The following is a 21,989-nucleotide window of genomic DNA, read 5'->3' on the forward strand; positions in this document are numbered from 1 at the left end:
AGCGGTCCTGGGAACGAACAATGCCTGGAAGGAAATCCTGTCATTGTATCTTTAAGGGCCTGGGGCAGGATCCTTGCAGAGAGGGTGGAGCAAGGCTCCACCATTCCCCCACCAACTGGGAATGAGCTGGGAGAAGGGGACCAGCATAAATGCTGTCTCCTCTGTCATCTCAGGGAGCTGCCTGCAAACACTGAAGAGAGTAAGAAGGCTGCCTGCTGGATCCTGCTAGCATCAGGATTAACTGATGAAAAAGGGGCTAGTTGAGGCAGAAGCTGGCTAAGGCCCTACAGCTGGCTAAATTATAACCCAGCCCCAAGAAAGAGGTTTGAGGCTCTTGCTATGAGGAGACTGGCTGGCTGTTTCATTAATGTATATCCTGCTGCCCCAGGAGGGACTGTTTGAAGCATAACCTCAGCTCCAGGAGGAGGTCTCCTGAAATGGGACAAAGAACTGACGAGGAGTCTTATAAGGAGCCAGAGCAAGGTGACTTTTGTTAGTTCCGCCAGGTAAGTCACACTTTGTAGAAACTTAATAAATCAGACTCCACAGAGGGGTGCATGCTCTTGAGTCAATGTAAATCTGGTAATTGATTGAAAGAACCCAAGGGGGAAGGCACATAGGGGTGTGTTGGAGAGGCTCACCCCCTGACAGATAAACACAAGAACAGCCAAACTGGGTCAGACCAAAGCCCAGTATCCTGTCTTCCGACAGTGGCAAATGCCAGGTTCCCCAGAGGGAATGAACAGAACAGGTAATCATCAAGTGATCCATCCGCTGTCGCCCGTTCCCAGCTTCTGGCAAGCAGAGGCTAGGGATGCCATCCCTGGCTATCCTGGTTAATAGCTATTGATGGACCTATCCTCCATTAATTTATTTAATTAGTTTTTGAACCCTGTTAGTCTTGGCCTTCACAACATCCTCTGGCAAAGGTTCCACAGGCTAACTTTTCCCCATCCACATATTTAAGAAATAATCATTTATAAGAACCATACTTACTGTATGGTGGAAGTTTAAAATCTCATGCTGTAGCTCTAATAATTTTGGCCTTGTATCTCACATAAATGGCTAAACATTCTATCATCATTTTAGAAATGCACTGAGACGGAGACTTGCCCAAAGGCAGTGGGTGGCAGAGCCAAGATTAGAATCCAGATCTCCTGAGAATGTTTAGAAATATTGCAATATATTTTAAAATTTACTTACTGGGGGTCTTCTACCATGACTAGTTCTCACAGCCTGCTGAAAAGCGGTGTCATTTTCTAAATCCTGAAACAAAACAAAAATGTAAGAACTATCCAAAGACGACAAATAAAAATAAGTAATTTGCTCCTACAGTGCTTTACTATTGCCTGGGAGATGAGGAATAGGAGAGGGAGTGAGGGGAGATACCAAGACTTGCCTGGTGGGCGGGGAGGGGGGTGGGCAAGCCAGTTCCAGGCTGGAAAGGGAGCTTGGGGGTTCCTATCTGCTCCCAGGCCTGATTTTGGGCCCTGCAGCAGTCCTTTCAGCCCCTTTTGGTCTGACCCTCACCTCTGCCTCCCCTTCATCCCCACCAGGCATGCAAAAGTATATGTGAGGGTGGAGCCCCCACAATATTTCCACTGTGGGGGACTAGCTCCGGTGTTCGGATGCCCTTGGATATTGCCAAATTACAGTTTGTAGTGTCAATAAGCTATGATTATACCACTTAAAGAACTTTTAGTTTACACAGAACAATGTCAAAACAGAGTAACCACTGAAGAATAGTAAAACACTGGGAGGAAATTGAGCTTGATTTATAATAGTTAGTAGTTACCATACACAGCATTTTTATTTCTGTCTAAAGGGCTGTACAGGTACTAATTTGAATGCTTAACTGATCCTAGTGTGCATCTCATATTGCTATTCCATAAACATATATTGGGTATTCCACTATTTATATATTTAAACATGCAGGATGTAGTATAAATCTTACTAGCTTATGGAGGAGGACATAGTGTATTTTCAATATGCTATAATGATCAATGAACTAGATGACCTATTATGTCTTTTTCCGGCTCCGCTCCAGCTCCAGGCAAAAACCTGCAGCTCCACTGCTCCGGAGCTGCTCCACACTCCAGCTCCGGGCTCCGCTCCAAAGCCCTATTTTACATGACTTATGAAATCATGGAATCATAGAAATATATAGGTGCATGTGGTGAGGGACAGCTTTAGGGCAAAAGAAATGAGTTCTAGAATACTGGACCCAAGAAGTTCAAGTAGTTCAACATTGAATAGAAGCTATTAACTGAATGCTTAGTCTGCATTCTTATTTAATTGGGTTAAAATGATTTTATGCAACAGTAGTTTTCCAAATATAATTTTATTTTGATAAATTCTTGATTTTATTCAATTTAATATGTAAGTTTGACTCAAAGAAAATCACAATGTGGTCCCATTGAAGGTGATGTCAAAACTCCCATAGAATTCAATGGGGCTAGGATTTCACCCCAGATGCCAAAACACAAACCTACTAAACCTCTGCTTTTAAACTGTTACAATTTAATATTTCATAAATTCTAATCTTCACAGCAAATAGACACTGGTTGAAGGTGCATAACAAAACTATCTCAATAGAAAACCAGCAATGAAATTATAACCACTCAAAATGATCTCTGAGACTTTTGATAAATCTTGATGGATGGGTGGAAGAAAACTAACTTCAAAGCAGCGATGCTTGTTGGTTTGTTTCTGATCATATCTAAAGCACTATCAGAATGCCAACTCCAGTGAAGATTGCCTTATATCACACACATATATAACTGAGAAATGGTAAGTAGTTTTACCTCTGTGTCAAAGGTGGGGTTATAGTCATTGTAGCCAGAATAAAGATCATCTTCATCTGCTTTAGGTGCCAGGTGGACATTTTGCATCATTTTTACCTGAGAAACATTAATTATGCCAAATATTTTCTCAGCATAAGTCTGCTTACAATTGTAAAATTATGAATAGTACTAAGCTTTTTTCGTTCACAAGAACTAGAACTTCAGACCTAATCCAAACCTCACTGAAATCGAACCCTGACTTCAGCGGGTTTCAAATTAAACCCTGACAAAAACGAACAGGAGTACTTGTGGCACCTTAGAGACTAACAAATTAATAAATTTGTTAGTCTCTAAGGTGCCACAAGTACTCCTGTTCGTTTTGCGGATACAGACTAACGGGGCTCCTACTCTGAAACCTGACAAAAAGCTTCAACACAGACTTAAGGGGACACCGTCCCCTTAAAATCTAGTCTGTCTGAAAAAGTAACAAGCCCCGCTGCAGTCAAAGAGCTTCTGAGCAGATCTGAAGTACCCGGGGTTAGGAGAACGGACTAATAACTGGCCCGATGCGCTAGTCTTGCCATGCCTGTATCTGTGGCAGGGAGACAGAACTGAAGCTCGCACACGCCGGTCTCTGAACGCTCGCCCCTCGCCAGCGCTACTCAATGCCGGACAGAGGAGAGCCGGGGGCTGGTGGAGCCCCCGCCCTTACCCCAGCCGGAGGGCGAGGGGCCCCACTGCGGTACGTCGCGCTCGGGTACAGACACCGCGGGAGACATGGGCTCCTTCCCAAAGAGCCAGGGCGACTGACCACGGCACGGCGAGGGGAGGGGAAGGAAACCGTTAGACTGTAACGGCGCGATGCGCCGTTCGCCCCCGGTTCCCCAGTACGGCCCCCGCCCAAAGCCCGCTCCGCAGCTGCTCCTGCATCGACCCCAGCCCCGTTATCTTCCCGCTCCGCCCTCTACCTTGTCCGGGAGCGCGCCCTGCGGCCCCGCTAGCAGGGGAGCCGTTAACAGGCCCGCACCGCACGGGCTCCGGGCAGTGGTCGCTCACACGATCCCATCCCATAATGCACCGCGGCGAGCGGAGCGGGAGGGAGCAGTGCGTCCGGTTGCTAGGAGACGAGAGCGTCTCGTGCGGGCCCAGCTCCTTGTCGCGTCAGAAACAGCCTCCTGAGAGGCTCTGCCCTTGCTGAACGTGCGCCAGCGATTGGCGCATGCTCAGTAGCAAGTCTGGCAGCCGTGGCTCTCACTCTGCCCTGACCTTCAGTTTCTGCTCCCTGAGCGAAGGGCGGGAGAAGAGCGGGGCCAAAAAGCGGAGGCGAAAGGTCCACGGGGTTTGTGCTGCTCCGCAGCGCCCTATACAGGGCTGTGCTGTTAGAGGCCTCCTCTACCCCAGTGCCCCGGGCTCTAGCTGTGCCACGTGCGTCAGGGAAGCTGTAGATACCTGCCTGCTGGAGACTTGATTCTGAGGCAGGTCTTCCTTTTCCCTGCTAGGGTAGGCAGGTTCAGCCGTGAAACCCAGTCAGTTTCAGCAAAGCCCAACCCCCGCCCCAAAACACACCAAACAGGCAACCTTGGCCTTGCTGAATGTGGAACAGAGAAAGGCGGAGGGAGCAACGCGCACAAAAAGGAGACGCTCCTTCATAACCCACAGTTCGCAAAGAAAAAGATTTGGAGGTGGGGGGGTGGATAATCAGCTGAACATGAGCGCCCAGTGCCAGGCTGTGGCCAAGAGAGCTAATGCAATCCTGGGATGCATAAATGGGAATCTCGAGTAATAGTCAAGAGATTATGTTTACTTCTGTATTTGACACTGGTGCAATTGCTGCTGGAATACTATGGTCAGTACTGGTGCCCACAACCAAGAAGGATGTTGCTAAGTTGTAGAGGGCTCAGAGAAAAGCCACAAGAATGATTAGAGAGTTAGAAAACTTGGCTTTAAGTGATTGACTCAAGGAGCAAAATGTATTTAGTTTAACAAAGAGAAGGTTAAGGACTGACTTGATTAGTCTACAATTACCTAAATGGGGAACAAATATCTAATCTATCAGAGAAAGGTATATCACAATCCAATGACTGGAAATTGAAGCTAAACAAATTCAGACCAGAAATAAGGCATACATTTGTAATGGGGAGAGTAATTAACCACTGGAATAATTTCTCAAGGGTCATGGTGGATTCTCCATCACTGACAATTTTTAAATCAAGATTGGATGATTTGGGGGGATTTCTATGACCTGTGTTATACAGGAGGTAAGACTAGATGATCAATGGTCCCTTCCGGCCTTGGAATCTATGAATCAATGGGAAAAAAGATTAGTGAAAACTTTTAGGCCCTGATCCTTAAAGAGAACTGTGTGGACCACTGGGATAGATCAGGCACCTAAATATTTTGATTGATGTAGGTTGACTATTCCTGTTTGATCCTTCTAGAATTCTGTGTAGCATCCATCATCATACCATCTGAGACACCAATCCTTCAAACACTTATGCATGTTCCTAACATTATGCATGACCTATTGAGGTCCCTTCCAGTCCCACGATTCTATGATTCTATGTGAGTACTTTATGGGTTACGTTAAGCATGTTTACAAATTGTAGCCTATGTGCTTACCAAGGGGCAGCATAGTCTTCTGCTCATCTTTCCTCACTCTTTAGACCAGAAAATTAGAACGGATGATGGTAATCCTGTCAGAATATGCTTCCCCTCACTCACCTTTCCTCATCCCCTGGTTCAGGATAGCAAATTCTGACAGATGCTCATCTGTCAGTATTTGCTACAATTGTACCTGAGAAGAAAGATAAGCATTTTGATAGGGAGGCAAAAAATGAGATGCCCTCAATATGGGAAGTGTTTTCTGACTCCCGCTCTCAGCATCCTGCCAATCATACAGTGCAGAGGCTGGAGTCCCGGACGATCTAATCTTGATTGCCCACTGAGAAAAGTTTGTTTGCTTTATTGGGAGTGATGAGCATTGTATGCTTAGCATGTGTATTATGTTTTGGTAATTCTTAATAAATGGAGGTTAAGGATATTACTGTGTAAGGTTCTTTCACTGGTAAAAGACCCTTCAAACCTGCAGAAGATTATGCCCTGAGTCCTAGGAATTAGGTAAGGGTGGCCCTAAGTTCTAGGAACTGAGTAAGGGTAGTTTCCTTTCGCCCTGAGCCCTAGGAACTGGGTAAGGGTTGGGGTGCTTAAATTAACTGGGTTATGCCTTGAGCCCATGGAAAGGTAAAGGTGGGGTGCCCTAGAGTGTGAGGGTAACACATTCTGGAAACTGTTTTGCTATGTTTCTCTATATTGCATATAATAGAAAGTCATAACATTTATAACTTGTTTATTATTTGTATTGCCATAGAGACTAGGAGCCCTAGTCATGGACCAGAACCCCATTTTGGTAGGCATTGTACAAACACAGAGAGATGGTCCCGAGCCTACACCAAAGATTTTGCAATCTAAAGCCATGTCTAAATTAGAAAGTTTTCCTGGTAGAACATTACTGACATTTCTATGTCAGTAGAGCATGTGCACACTTAGCAGCCTTTGTTGCTATGCTTCCTCACTGTCAGAGGTTCTGTCAGCAAAAGATGTGGTGCAGTATGTTTACGTATCCTAGTGTACCCAATACCACCTGTGACGAGTTGGATCACAGAAACCCCCTTGGGAGCTGCCACCCGATGTGCCAAGACTACTTCTATCCCTGTTTTCCCTGCCAGCTCAGGACTCCAGCACCCTGTCTTGCTGAGCCAGTCACTCCCGTCTGCTCCAACAAAGACCCAGGGTCTGAATTACTTGCCCCAAAGTTGCAGGTTTACCTGAAAACAGCTCACAGAAGTGTGCTTGTCTTTAGCACTCAGATGCTCAACTCCCAATGGGGTCTAAACCCAAATAAATCCGTTTTACCCTGTATAAAGCTTATGCAGGGTAAACTCATAAATTGTTCACCCTCTATAACACTGATAGAGAGATATGCACAGCTGTTTGCTCCCTCAGGTATTAATACATACTCTGAGTTAATTAATAAGTAAAAAGTGATTTTATTAAATACATAAAGTAAGATTTAAGTGGTTCCAAGTAGTAACTGACAGAACAAAGTAAGTCACCAAGCAAAATAAAATAAAATGCGCAAATCTATGTCTAATCAAACTAAATACAGGTAATCTCACCCTTAGAGATGCTTCATTAAGATTTTTCCTCAGACTGGACACCTTCCAGGTCTGGGCACAATTCTTTCCCCTGGTACAGCTCTTGTTCCAGCTTAGGTGGTAGCTAGGGAATTCTTCATGATGGCTCTTCTCCCTCTGTTCTGTTCCACCCCTTTATATATCTTTTGCATAAGGCAGGAATCCTTTGTCAGTCTGGGTTTCCACCCCCCCCTCACTGGAAAAGCTCCAGGTTAAAGATAGATTTCAGTTCAGATGACCTGATCACATGTCACTGCAAGACTTGCCAGCACACACATATACAGGAAGACTCACAGGTAAAACACAGCCATCTGCAGACAATGGTCCTCGTTAATGGGAGTCATCAAGATTCCAAACCACCATTAATGGCCCACACTTTGCATAATTACAATAGGCCCTCAGAGTTATATTTTATATTTCTAGTTTTAGATACAAGAGTGGTACATTTATACAAATAGGATGATCACACTCAGTAGATTGTAAGTTTTGTAATGATACTTTACAAGAGACCTTTTGCATGAAGCATATCCCAGTTCCATTATATTCATTTATTATCATATTTTTATAAAACCATATAGACTGCATAACATCACACCACCATCCAGTCCACAGTTTTGTGGGAAATTTTTGCAGTTCATTGTGGAATACCAGCAATACATTCAGGAAATTATGGGAGCTCGGGGTTAAATTCCTGCAATTCCCTTTCTTCCAGCCCATAATTTTTGTGACTTTTTAAAAATTTGCACCATTCTTTGTGCTGCTCTTTCAGTGTCTGCTATCTTGCCATCCAGGATCACCTTGCACAGATTGGAGTTATTGTGTTTGTTTTAAAGACAAGTCTCATGATCCTTCTATATTTGCAGAGCTTCAATGACTGCCACTGCCACAGTAGCTGGTGATGCTGTGATGAAGATGAGACAAACAAGAAGGAAGAATTGATGATGCAGAAAGTGCATAAAAATTGCAAGGTGCTGCCGGCATTCGCTGACCAGCTCCACGTGGTCGAGTGGCATTTCTGGGCCCATGAAATGAGGATGAAGTGGTGGGGCTATATTGTGAGGCAGATCTGAGATGAGCAGTAGTTGCTGTAGAACTTTCAAATACAAAGGCCACTTTCCTGGGGTTTTTTTGTTTAGCTCGCCTTAGCCCTCCATTGCAGCGACATCCGAATGAGAGCTGCTTTGACCGTAGAAAAGAGGGTGGTGATTGTGCTCTAGAAGTTTGCAATCCCAGGCTGCTATCAGTCCATGGTGGAGGTGGTTGTCATCCAGGTGTACGTGGCTATTAAGCGTGTCCTGCTGCATAGTATTGTGATTCTGGGCAATGTGCAGGAAATAATAAAGGGACTTGAAGCAATGGACTTCCTGAACTGTGGTGGGGTGATAGGCTACATAGCCTGATTCTGCTGCCTGCTCCCCCTGACCTTAGTGCTTAGTACATAAACAGAAAGGGATACTTGTGCCTGGTTATGCAAGCACTTGTATATTACCAGAGGGTGTTTCACTGACATTAATGATGGCTGGTCAGGGAAGACTCATGACGCTCACATCTTTAGGAATACAGGACTTCTTGAAAAGATGTAAGCAGTGATACTTATTCTGTACCAGCACAATCACATTATCACCACTGGAATGCTGTGACATTCTCCAGAGTACAATCTGGACTGCTGGACAGCTGTGTTCCCTCAATTCTCCAAGCTGGGGTGCCTTTTACACTGCTTTGCTTTGAGAGAACCTCTCCTGGCCTGCTCACAGGCAGCCTCTAGTATGTAAATTACCCCCAGCTGAGTTATAGGAGTGTTCCTAGCCAGCCATTCCAGAATTATATTGCAGAACAATACCAGCAAATTCTCAGTACCAGACTTGTCCCCAGAAATGTGCATCTTGTACTGCCCCGCACCCTCTGGGATAATACAAGCTCATAGAAAATGAAATGACAGACCAACAGAAAATGATATGCACAAACCCTCTTATCTCACATGGAGATTCCAAACACACACAAACAAGATTATTAACTACAGAAAGATAAATTTTAAGTGATTACAAATAATGAGGCATAAAAGTCACAATTGGTTACAAAGAAATAAAAGGTAAAACACAAACTAATACCTAACTTAACAAGCTAAGTGAACCTGAAGCAAAAAGGTTTTTCTCACCACATGCTCACAGCAGTCTGGCTGGATTCCTTCAGCCGGGACCACTCCCCCAGTTCAATGATGCTTCATTTGTCTTTCAAATGTTGTCGATGCCATGAGTCAAAATGAGGGGTGCGGTGTGTTTTGTGTCCTCTGTTCTCCCTTCTTATAGCATTTCTCTTATTTGAGAATTATCTTCAGCTGGGGTTCAGGTGACAGCAAGTCTGTTAGCCAAGATGTAAATTTCTCACTCACACTCTTCTTTCTGCCAAAAATGGCCACTTAACCAGGTGATAGTCCATTTGATTTTGTTGACACTTGGCTGAGGCATCAGTTTGCCTTTTGTCTCTGAGGAACTGGTGTCTGTCTGCTTTTCTAAACTTGGAGCATGTCTCAACAATGTCATACAGTATAATCTTATAACTTTACATACAGTGTTGCCATACACATTTTACCATGACAACAATGATCAGCAAATTATGAGGTTTCAAATGATATGTCACAAGGCATACTTTGTACAGGATTTATCATAGTTTTGTAAAAAGGATGAACACCAGGGTACAGACTGTGACAAATGCCACTAGTGATTCTGGGGAAGCTGCCCTACGCTTTGTATCCCTGGCTCATGAAACCATATACCAGATACTGGACAGCATCAAGGAACGATTTAATTACTTTCTGAGCAGGTGCAGGATAACTGTTGAATGTGCATGTGGCAGATTGAAAAGACACTGGCAATTGTTCATGAATAGGGGGATCTTAGTGAGGCAAACATTCCTGTTTTGCTTCTATTGATTTCAATGGAAGTTAGGAGCCTAAAAACCCTTAAGTAGCTGGGCCAAAGGTGCTTCTTGATAGCAAGTTATCTTTAATGAAACAAACTAATCATCTCCAGATTGTTGACTGATAACATGTTTTTAAATAGTTATGGTACAGTTTAACTTAGTTTAGATTATAGCTGGGAACAAGTTGTACCATGTTTACTTAATAGATGAACATAGGTCAGCTGTACTTGTCTGGGTGTCTTGAGGGTTGGGAGAGGCTATACTGTGAAGGTATTGGACACTCAGGTTAATTAATGACACAAACTTATAGGAATTGTACCTTTTATTCTTTCCAGAGCAATAGTGTCTCAGGACCCCAGACAGGAATTAAGGCCTTCTTGTACTATACCTTATACAAATAAATAGCAGAAGAAAATACCTGCCCTAGAAAAGTGGTTCTCAACCTTTTTGGGCTCAGGAACAATTTGTAAACTCGATGGCCTGTCACAACCCAATAAATAGCTTTAGAGCAAAACAAATAAATTAACCTTGTTTACTTAATATTCTTACCCACAGTATATGATATACACATTAATATAATAAGTACACTATGTGTACCATAGCAGGAACTCCTGCCCCACAGGTCTGGCTGGACTTGGCTTCCTGCTCTGGGTGTTGTGACATACAGGGTCATAGCGTCACTCAGGGGGGCCAGCCACTTTGTATAAGTGGCATTGCAAACTGGCACCTGGGATCCCAATGCCAATCACTCAAATTTGGCATGGCTGGCCCTCCATCATAATGATGGAGGGCCAAACCTGAGTGGTGCTATGATCCCTGCAAGAGGTAGCAACTCCCAGAGTGGGAAGCCAAGCCCCGTCAGCCAGCCCCAGGATTGGAGCCGCAGGAGCTTCTGCTGCGACATAGGTGCAGGCTCTGAAGCCCTTCCACCGCAAGCCTCCCACACCTCCGTGGGGACAGGACCCAACTACTCTCCTCCCCTCAAGGGCCTCCATGTCCCTTTGACACATTCTGATGATTCAATTTTGGGTCACGACCCATGACCCACAAGTTGAGAAACCCTGTCCTAGAGAGTTTGCAATCTAGGATTTATACATTTAAGTTGATACAATTTTGTAAAAATATGGCCCAATTGGGAGCTGGTTTCTAGGCCCTGCAAAGCCCAAGGCAACTCTTCCCCCTCCCCCTTATCCTACTACTTCATTTTTTTAAAATGTAGTTTTCTGTCCCCTTTCCTGGCAAAGATATCCTGATATAAACTGTTTGCTATGATTGAAAGTTTGTCATCAGATTATTGTCTTTCTAAAGATCATAGTATTCATGGTCCCTCCCTGTAGCTGGCCCCTCGTGTCCATGTAAACCAGAGCCAAAGGTACTTTGATTTTTGGCAGAATGCCCATTCAGTTCATGGCTTTTTATGAGGCACTGCCTTTCAGGATTCTGTTGCTAGTAGTACAGCTGCCACAGTTCCCTTCTAAGCTGTCTGCTGGTAACTGAGCTGACTCAGCTGTTGATAGCCACTGTAGCATCAACAAGAGGAAGCCAAAAATAGCGAGAGGAAGCATGATCTAGTGGACTAAGCACTGGGCTGAGAACAAGGGACTTCTGCATTCTACAGCCCCATATATACAACAGAAATAAACATGTTTAATATGGTTATAGCTAAGCCATGTTATAACATGCTTATTCTTTCCCACGTGGAAAGAACTGCTCCCTCCACTGTTATGGCTATGTTAAGGAACCATATTTTAGCCTAGGTAGCTATCAGGGTTAAAATATAGTTTTCTTATAGATTTCTGGTATTGTTTTTATTTTTTTCTCTACAGAGGCAATTTTTTAAAAAGTTATAATGTGATTTGTCTACAACCATGTTTAAACATGGTTATCTTTGTTGTATAGACAAGGCCTAGTCCCAATGTTTATAACAACTCCTTCAAAGGGAATGAACAGAAGAGGGCAATTATCAAGTGATCCATCCCCTGTCGTCTAGGCCCAACATCTGGCAGTCCGAGGCTTAGGGTACGTCTATACCCAGCCGCTAGTTCGGCGGCTGGAAATCGAACTTCTGGGTTCGATTTATCGCGTCTTGTCTGGACGCGATAAGTCAAACCCGGAAGTGCTCGCCGTCGACTGCAGTACTCCAGCTCGGCGAGAGGAGTACCGCGGAGTCGACGGGGGAGCCTGCCTGCCGCGTGTGGACCGAGGTAAGTTCGAACTAAGGTACTTCGAACTTCAGCTACGTTATTCACGTAGCTGAAGTTGCGTACCTTAGTTCGATTTGGGGGTTTAGTGTAGACCAAGCCTTAGAGACACCTAGAGCATGGGGTTGCATGCTCTTGGCTAATTGCCATTGATAGACCTATCTTCCATGAATTTATCTAATTCTCTTTTGAACCCAGTTATACTTTTTGTCATTCACAACATCCCCTGGCAACAAGTTCCACAGATTGATTGAGTGTTGTGTGAAGAAGTACTTCCTTTTGTTTGTTTTAAACCTGCTGCCTCTTAATTTCATTTGATGACCCTAGTTCTTGTGTTATGAGGAGTAAATAACACTTCCTTATTTACTTTCTCCATACCAGTCATGATTTTATAGACCACTATCATATCCCCCCACAGTCATCTCTTTTCCAAGCTGAAAAGTCCAAATCTTATTAATCTCTCCTCATACAGAAGCTGTTCCATACCCCTAATCAGTTTGTTGTTCTTTTCTGAACCTTTTCCAATTCCAATATATTTTTTTTGAGATGGGGCGACCACACCTGCATGCAGTATTCAAGATGTGGGCATACCATGGATTTATATAGAGACAATCTGATATTTTCTGTCTTCTTATCTATCCCTTTCTTACTGATCCCCAACATTCTGTTAGCTTTTTTGACTGCCACTGCACATTGAGTGGATGTTTTCAGAGAACTATCACAATGACTCCAAGATCTCTTTCTTGAATGATAACAGCTAATTTAGACCCTCATTTTGTATGTATATTTGGGATTATGTTACTTTGCATTTATCAACAGTGAATTTCATCTGCTATTTTCTTGCCTAATCACCCAGTTTTATGAGATCCATTTGTAGCTCTTCACAGTCTGCTTTGGACTTAACTATCTTGAGTAGTTTTGTATCATCTGCAAATTTTGCCACCTCCCTGTTTACCCCTTTTTCCAGATCATTTATAAATATGTTGAATAGTACTGGTGCCAGTACAGAACCCCTGGGGGACACCACTATTTACCTCTCTCCCTTCTGAAAACTGACCATTTATTCCTACCCTTTGTTTCCTATCTTTTAACCAGTTACCAATCCGTGAGAGGACCTTCCCTCTTATCCCATGATAGTTTACTTTGCTTAAGAGCCTTTGGTGAGGGATCTTGTCAAAGGCTTCATGAAAATCTAAGTACACTATATCCACTGGATCCCCCTGGTCCACATGCTTGTTGACCCCCTCAAAGAATTCTAGTAGATTGGTGAGGCATGATTTCCCTTTACAAAAACTATGTTGACTCTTCCCCAACAAATTATCTTCATCTACGTGTCTGACAATTCTGTTCTTTACTATAGCTTCAATCAGTTTGCCTGATACTGAAGTCAGGGTTACTGACCTGTAATTGCCAGGATCACTTCTGGAGCCCTTTTTAAAAATTGGCGTCACATTAGCTATCCTCCAGTCATTTGGTGCAGAAGCTGATTTAATGATAGGTTACAGACTACAGTTAGTAGTTCTGCAATTTCACATTTGAGTTCCTTCAGAACTCTTGGGTGAATACCATCTGGACCTGGTGACTGCTTACTGTTTAATTTATCAATTTGTTCCAAAACTTCCTCTGACACCTCAATCTGGGACGGTTCCTCAGATTTGTCACCTAAAAAGAAAGGCTCAGGTTTGGGAATCTCCCTCACATCCTCAGCCATGAAGACCGATGCAAAGAATTCATTTAGTTTCTCTGCAATGGCCTTATCGTCCTTGAGTGCTCCTTTAGCATCTCAATCATCCAGTGGCCCCACTGGTTGTTTAGCAGGCTTCCTGCTTCTGATGTACTTAAAAGTTTTTTTGCTATTACCTTTTGAATCTTTGGCTAACTGTTCTTCAAATTCTTTTTTGGCCTTCCTAATTCTATTTTTATACTTCACTTGCCAGAGTTTATGCTCCTTTCTATTTTCCTCACTAGGATTTAACTTCCACTTTTTAAAGAATGCCTTTTTGACTCTCACTGCTTGTTTTACTTTGTTGTTTAGCCACAGTGGCACTTTTTTGGTTTTAATTTGGGGGTATACATTTAAGTTGAGCCTCTATTATGGTGTCTTTAAAAAGTCTCCAAGCAGCTTGTAGGGATTTCATTTTTGGTACTGTGCCTTTTAATTTCTTTTTTACTAACTTCCTCATTTTCGTGTAGTTCCCTTTTCTGAAATTAAATGCTACTGTGTTGGACTGCTGTGGTGTTTTCCCTGCCACAGGAATGTTACATTTAATTATATTATCATAGAATCATAGAATATCAGGGTTGGAAGGGACCTCAGGAGGTCATCTAGTCCAACCCCCTGCTCAAAGCAGGACCAATCCCCAACTAAATCATTCCAGCCAGGGCTTTGTCAAGCCTGACCTTAAAAACCTCTAAGGAAAGATTTCAGAGTAGCAGCCGTGTTAGTCTGTATCTGCAAAAAGAACAGGAGTACTTGTGGCACCTTAGAGACTAACAAATTTATTAGAGCATAAGCTTTCGTGGACTACAGCCCACTTTTTCGGATGCATATAGAGTGGAACATATATTGAGGAGATATATATACACACATACAGAGAGCATGAACAGGTGGGAGTTGTCTTACCAACTCTGAGAGGCCAATTAAGTAAGAGAAAAAAACTTTTGAAGTGATAATCAAGATAGCCCAGTACAGTTTGATAAGAAGTGCAAGAATACTTACAAGGGGAGATAGATTCAATGTTTGTAATGGCTCAGCCATTCCCAGTCCTTATTCAATCCTGAGTTGATTGTATCTAGTTTGCATATCAATTCCAGCTCAGCAGTCTCTCCTTGGAGTCTGTTTTTGAAGTTTTTCTGTTGTAAGATAGCCACCCGCAGGTCTGTCATTGAATGGCCAGACAGGTTAAAGTGTTCTCCCACTGGTTTTTGAGTATTATGATTCCTGATGTCAGATTTGTGACCATTAATTCTTTTGCGTAGAGACTGTCCGGTTTGGCCAATGTACATGGCAGAGGGGCATTGCTGGCACATGATGGCATATATCACATTGGTAGATGTGCAGGTGAACGAGCCCCTGATGGTATGGCTGATGTGATTAGGTCCTATGATGATGTCACTTGAATAGATATGTGGACAGAGTTGGCATCGGGCTTTGTTACAAGGATAGGTTCCTGGGTCAGTGTTTTTGTTCAGTGATGTGTGGTTGCTGGTGAGTATTTGCTTTAGGTTGGGGGGTTGTCTGTAAGTGAGGACAGGTCTGTCTCCCAAGATCTGTGAGAGTAAAGGATCATCTTTCAGGATAGGTTGTAGATCTACAGCCAAGCTCTAAGATATAACCGCATTTGCTCCAATCCCTCAGATAGAGACAAGCACCTACAAGATCTCTATCAAGCATTCTTAAAACTACAATACCCACCTGCTGAAGTGAAAAAACAGATTGACAGAGACAGACGAGTACCCAGAAGTCACCTCCTACAAGACAGGCCCAACAAAGAAAATAACAGAACACCACTAGCTGTCACCTTCAGGCCCCAACTAAAACCTCTCCAGCGCATCATCAGAGATCTACAGCAGCAGATATTTTTTAAAACTGATCTAGAAAAGTAAAATATACAGCACAAAAGCAAAATTAATCACAGTAATATAGTAATGAGCCTAGGTGATCTAGTATATATATAGTATTTTATTCCAAACAGCAATTCAGTGTAGTCTCACTTTATCTAAATATATAAACTGATCCAATATGGAATTTGAAAATAAATAAATGAGTCTAGTGACTATAGTGAAAAAAACCTTGATTATGAACAGTGCTTGCGTTGTAGTTTGTGTGTAAAGCAGATGTTATCTAACAAGGAAATCCATCTTTAAGACAATTTTCTGTTAAATCACATTTATAGCATGTCCTTTGTAACATCTACCTTCCTACTACACTTGCTCTTTTGCCTCATGTAGACAGCTTTTTACAGGATCATAGTATTTTTACGTATAATATTGGTAATAAGTTAGAATCACATAATTTGCATTGAACATTACCGGATACATTTAACTCTACAAAAGATGGATAAACGTTACTAAAACAAAAGCATTTTAACTAACATTCCATTCATCAGCATGATCAGCATGATTTGTCTGAGCTTTTAGTATTGTAACTAGCAACATACCTTAGTTTGCTTCAACTGAAACACGCTATTTCTGATTGCTTTAGTGACCAAGTAATGCATTTAATATTTAACAGATGTGAACTATGCCTCTGTTTTCATTCCACTCCAGTGGGGTTGGTAAATTTTTCCTAACTCAAGAAACACTTTGTATTTCAGAAATACATGATTCCTTGCTTTCTTGGGAGAAAACAAACATTTACTTTCCTGCATATTTCCATTTCAGCCTGTTTAAAGTAATACTTTGCTCTGTCCTGCTTTGCTTTGTCCAAGCTACTCTTATAGAGCCCTAGCTCCTCCCCCTACAGTAAGATCCTGCCTATTGTCTTCAGCCAATAGCAGGTTTTTTGCCCTTATATGGTATAGAAGTGGAGCAAAATAATGGAGCGGTCATCTTTGCTGCTGTCAATGAAACTGTGAAAGGCTGCTCCTACTGCTTCTAGAATAAGGAGAAAGAATCTCTGTATTGAGAGAAGAAAAGAATGCCCAGTTTGGTGAGTGCATGTTTGCTCCACTTGGACATCTCATATGTCAAGATAAACTTTGCTTTCTTTTTCTAATTAAGCCCAGAATCTTTCATCACATCTCTGCTAAATATGCTTACGGTTTCTGATCTTTCCACAGGGATCACAGGAAAGAGAAGAGTCACCAACCATCTACTCAAATTAACGGACCTGCAAATATTTATGCTGTGATAGGCAAGGGAACGCTTCTTTCCTTATTCCACTCTCTCTCCTGTCATTTTGACCTTGAAAATCTCACCTCCTATGTCCTCCCCTTTTCCTTTTCTAATCTTTTCATTGTTCTTCTTTTCCTGTTCTTGCCCATCTATCTATTCACTGGTGACATGGAAGCATTAGACTGTCTGATCATCAGTGACAGCAGGGAATATGCCTGTTGTCTTGTTCTTACACAGAAGAATCTATTGTCTTTTGTGGAAGTTTTGCCTGGGTAATGGCTAATGGGGTCAGGCTCCAGTATAGGGTTGCAAGGCATCTGGTTTTCGACTGGAATGCCCAGTTGAAAGGGGACCCTGGCAGCTCTGGTCAGCACTGCTGACCACGCCATTAAAAGTCCAGTTGGCTGCCTGCAACAGGGCAGGCAAGGTGCCTGACTGTCTCCGCGCGGCTCCCAGAAAGCTGCCGGCACCTCTCTCTGGTTCATAGGCTTAGGGGTGGCCACGAGGGTCCTGTGCGCTGCTCCCCACACCTAGCACTATCTCCGCAGCTCCTATTGGCTGGGAACCGTGGCCAATGGGAGCTGCAGGGGTGGCGCCTGCAGGCAGGGGCAGCATGCAGAGCTGCCTGGCCACGCCTCTGCCTAGGAGACAGAGGGAAATGCCGACCGCTTCCTGGGAGTGCCTGAGGTAAACGCTGCCCGGAACCTGCACCCCAAACCTCCTCCCACACCCCAACCCCCAGCCCCAGCCCTGAGCCCCCTCCTGCACTCTGAACCCCTCGGCCCCAGCCCAGAGCCTCCACCTGCACCCCAAACCCCTCATCACCAGCCCCACCCCAGGGCCCGCACCTCAAGATGGAGCATTTAGAACATTTAGAAAATGACATTTTAAATTAATTTATTGGAGAATTAAAAAGTATATGTGAAAAATACTTTAAAAATGCTAGGCCATTTGTGAATTATCCCAACAGAGGTTCACAAGACTCTACCAAGAAAACAACAAACTTTCACATTTGGTCTGAGTATAATAATTTTTAACCCAAATTTTTCTGAAATTTATAAGTTCCTGAAAATAGGTGCTTAGAATGTAAGTGTCTTTTCAACCACTACTGTAATGCTAATACCACAATGCTATAGCTTTTAAGAGCAGGTGTGGCAAAAGAAGGTTAAGGGTGATGTGATCCCAGTCTATAAGTACATACATAGGGAACAAATACTTGATAATAGGCTCTTCAATTTAGCAGGCAAAGGAATATCATGATCCAATGGCAAGAAGTTGAAGCTAGACAAATTCAGACTAGAAATGATGTGCAAATTGTTAATTGTGGTGGATTCTCCATCATCGTCACTGTTAAAATCAAGATTGGATTTTTTTTCTAAAAAAGAGGCTCCAGTTCAAACAAAAATGAATTGAGGTAAGTCCTAAGGTCTGTGTTATTCAGAAGACCATGGTCTGTGATCACAGTGGTCCCTCCTGTCCTTATAACCTATGAATTTAAAATATTATCCTTTTAATGGTTCATTTTCAGGGAAATCCAGCGTAAGATTACAAGAGTGAATGCTTAGACAAGTAGCAAATCCATAGGATTAGTGCACAGTAATAGGAGATGCAGCACTACAGTAGGAACAGAGGATATTGTAAACCAACTGAAGGCATTAAATGAATATTATCAAGTCAAATGTGGCACAACATTTTGTTTTTTAAAGAAATAAGTTTTTACAAAATCAGATCAACAGAAATATTTCCACTATTTTTTCTTAGTTCTAATGGAAACTTACTATTTCAAAACAATAAACCTCTCCTGCCATATAAATGCACAGAATGGATTTTGAAGGTCTCAACTTCAGTATGGAACTGCTATCAAGGCATATCACTGATTAGGCTTAAGACAAATAGTTCATATAGAAATGAGGACAACCGTAGTCTGACAAACTACAGTATTTCTTTCTGTCCAGACACTGTGTTCAGAAAAGACCTGCCAATCTCATTATTGGGAGCTTTTAATTTAAACAAAGAGGATCAGCTCAGCATTTCCTCTTTCTGAGATAAATACACTGAGTACCCTGCAGTTTAATGTGTGTAGCTCTTTCAAAGGACCTTAAACACTCGAGTTCTGTCTGTATTGCATGGACATTATAGATGGCATGGCAAAAGGGTAGGAGTTTGTCATTTTTGTAGGTAAAACAGTGGTGGGGTAGAGAGGGAAGAGAGATGTTAGATCGCCTGAAGGACAGGCACATCAATCATGGCAGAACAACTGGGGAAGCATGTGCTCCTTTGTTCTTGATTATGGGCAATAGCTGGAATTCCATGTCCACCCTCAGCAGCGGCCTCAGCAGTGACTGCACTGCCTGGTGGGGAGGGAAAAGGGACGTTTCCAGCGCATCCTCCTGCTGCCCACGGAAAGGTAGAGAGAAGAGACACCACCAGGGGGAGCTGATGTGAAGGTCAGGGCAAGCAAGAAAGAGGGGACATTCCTGTGGGGGGAGCTTTGAGGAGGAGTTTGGGGCAAGGGAGGAGAGATGGGAGTGAGCTGTATTGGGGGGAGGGTTGCAAGGGGGAAGAAGTTGAGACTAGAGGACGTTGTATGGGGGTGTTTGGGGACTTGTGGTGGGGGCTGGGAGATGGGGCTCCCCAAAGATAACCTTGCTGGAGACTCTTTGCCTCCAAATTCCACCCTCCCCAGTCGTTCTCACAATGAACCAAGAAGAAAATCACTCTCCTAACGCCGGGTAATTACGGGTTGACGGGTGAGCTTGGTTGTCGTGCCCGCCCGCCCCTTTTTTTTCAACCCGTCGGGTAAGCGAAACATCTCGGCACAGGGACTCTATAGGAGCAGCTGCTTAGGGGCCCTTCGGGGAGCCAATCGGAACGCTTGTACAGGGAGCCAATCAGAGAGGCTGTGACATCCTGTGAGGGATGGGGAGAGAGCGTCCCTAAGCAGGAGGTGCCCCAGGAGGTTACTGCTCTGGTGGTGCGACCCGCTCCTGCAGCTCTAGCGCCTCTCCTGCAGCGGCAGGGGTCCCTGCAGGACATGGAGCCTACCCAGGCGGGACAGGTTGTGGTGATTGGCAGGTAAGCTCCAGCGGTCTCTCTTGTTTGGAGGCAGGGTCTAGAGGCTAGATGCAGTGGCCAGAGGGAGCAGCAGATACCAGGGGCTCTGGTGACAAATGCCACAGGGAAGTGCGAAGGGTTTGGGCATTTCACCTCAACCCTGCCAGTGAAGCCACAGCCCTGGACTTTGGGCTGTTGGTATTGATTCCTGATGATGACTATATGCTGCCAAGAGGTGCAGGCACAAAATGTTGCCTTAGTTTTTGCTGCTGTAACAGCAGCCAGATACCACAGCAAGGTGTTAACTGAGAATAATGTATCTAAATTGTGCAACAGTGGAAAATTACTCAGAATTAGTACAAAAGGCATCAACTGTGAAAACTTTTGCTCTAGTGCGATTGGTTTACTATACGTTCATGGGTCATTCTGTTTCTGATAAATTTGGATCCTTCTGAAAACTTTGTGCTGCAGTCCGGTGTAGAGTCTCTTTTGTTACCCCTTTTTATAGCTCTGTGAGCATGTGGTCATTTTCTCCATATTCACTTATTGTGCAGCACAACCCTGCATATATTTGTCTGTGTTATGTGTGGGTGAATAAAGTTGTATTCAGGTTTATGTAAAGGTCATAAAGCATGTAGAGAAACTTAGAGATAAGATACAGTATCACAATGGTACTTATTTGAAGCAAGATATGAAGAAGTAGCATTTTGGGACTGAGGTATTAATACAAGTCTCATTTCAATTTGTTTTTGAGTTAAAACTGATTAGCTTTTTTATTTAAAAAATAGCTTTTTCCAGTTACTTCAGACTTATCAATGGCTCTGAGTAACCACTGTAAATGCACACCTGCTACTGACTGGCTAAAGTACTCTGCCACCTGCCTTGAAAGACCATTTGAGGTGTGAGTTATATTTTCAGGCACGTGTCTTTATGCTGTCACATGACAGTGACCAGACTAATAGCTAGTGGTCATACTTAGTTACCCGTCATTTGCCATTGGTATGCTGAGGGTCAGAAGGCTTGTCCTGTCTGTACATAATGTGTAACGCCACCATACGACATAGCCTAACCAAGACAAAGTGTGGGAATGTTGTGAGAGGTGGGCAGCTATAACTACCTGAAACTAAGGCCTGGGTCCTTCTTGCACCAGTGTTGTGTTAACATCTTACAAGTGCTGTGCTCTCTGAGTGTGTTAGTCAAAGTATGGAATGGAGATTTAAAAAAGTATGCCAAAACTTGACTCCTTTCTTGGGATCAAGACACCACAATATATGGATTTCTCCTTAATATTGAAGGTGAAAAATAATAAGCTTATAATAGTTTAAGAAGCACTTGACAAATACTTTAGTGATAACCACGATATAAGGATGCCACAGTGGCTAACAAGTTTTAATCCTAGATGGACCTTTGGTCTGACCCAGTACGGTCATTCTTATGTTCTTATGTTCCATATCTGCATGGGTTCACTAAACAGCTTAGAAATTGATGAGAACTGGGTTTATTTTATTTATTTTTTTTTTATGGAATCCTGTTTCTTTTTTCAGAGAAAGAGGAGAGAACAGATTTGTGCCAGCTCAGCAACATTTAACATGAAGTTAAATTCTGTTTTTGTTCCAATTATTTCCATTGTTTCCTTGTCTCCTTGAAAAGCTTCCTGTTCTGTTTTTAACTGAAGACTTTTCCAGTGTTCTTTTCTCTTCTGCCTTTCCTTTGCCTCCTGGCCTATTGCTGATTGTTTCTTTCATTACCAATGTTCTTCTTCACTGTTGATCACATGGCCTTGTAGAATGAAACTTTCCAAGTTTGTAGCATCCATGCAGTTCAAAGGAAAATACAAGAGCAGTTCCTCTCTTACACCATGCTTCCTCTTGTTGCTAATAGTTAAAAAACACGTAAATGGAAGTAAGGAGATCTGGTTTCTATTCTTGACTAATGTCACACAGCAAATTTGTAACAAAGCCAAGTCATTTAACCACTCTGTACATTAGTGTCCCTATTTGTTA

At 43.1% G+C, this 21,989-nt stretch overlaps 2 protein-coding genes and 1 long non-coding RNA gene across 7 annotated transcripts in view; 2 read left to right on the forward strand and 1 right to left on the reverse strand.

Annotated features, from left to right (window-relative positions):
- The window catches only part of IFT88 (intraflagellar transport 88), a 99,056-nt gene extending 95,204 nt beyond the window's left edge, over positions 1-3,852 (reverse strand). Inside the window, exons 1-3 of one of the 2 annotated variants that reach the window (XM_054015470.1) lie at positions 3,752-3,852; positions 2,805-2,900; positions 1,204-1,266 (exon numbers count right to left, since the gene is read on the reverse strand). In XM_054015470.1, coding sequence (XP_053871445.1) covers positions 1,204-1,266; positions 2,805-2,894 — 153 coding nt within the window. In that variant the 5' untranslated portion in view covers positions 2,895-2,900; positions 3,752-3,852. The remainder of the gene's footprint in view (positions 1-1,203; positions 1,267-2,804; positions 2,901-3,751) is intronic. The other variant, XM_054015471.1, reaches the window with a different exon arrangement.
- On the forward strand, positions 250-10,140 carry LOC128829947 (uncharacterized). Of its 2 annotated transcripts, none has more exons than XR_008443511.1 (3): positions 250-506; positions 5,222-5,345; positions 7,840-10,140. It is a non-coding gene; the product is annotated as an uncharacterized LOC128829947 (long non-coding RNA). The 2 variants fall into 2 exon arrangements; XR_008443510.1 differs by lacking the exon at positions 250-506 and adding an exon at positions 3,439-3,525.
- Positions 10,141-16,696: 6,556 nt separating this feature from the next.
- The window catches only part of CRYL1 (crystallin lambda 1), a 67,940-nt gene continuing 62,647 nt past the window's right edge, over positions 16,697-21,989 (forward strand). The window contains exon 1 of one of the 3 annotated variants that reach the window (XM_054015479.1): positions 16,697-16,747. Coding sequence is in view for 1 of the 3 variants with exons in the window: in XM_054015478.1 (XP_053871453.1) it covers positions 19,967-20,007 (41 nt within the window). In the remaining 2 variants the exon portion in view is untranslated. Of the gene's footprint in view, positions 16,748-19,357; positions 19,380-19,840; positions 20,008-21,989 lie in introns of those variants that run through there. The other 2 variants (XM_054015480.1, XM_054015478.1) reach the window with 2 other exon arrangements.

The sequence above is a fragment of the Malaclemys terrapin genome, chromosome 1 (genome assembly GCF_027887155.1).
Source record: "Malaclemys terrapin pileata isolate rMalTer1 chromosome 1, rMalTer1.hap1, whole genome shotgun sequence".
NCBI lineage: Eukaryota > Metazoa > Chordata > Testudines > Emydidae > Malaclemys > Malaclemys terrapin.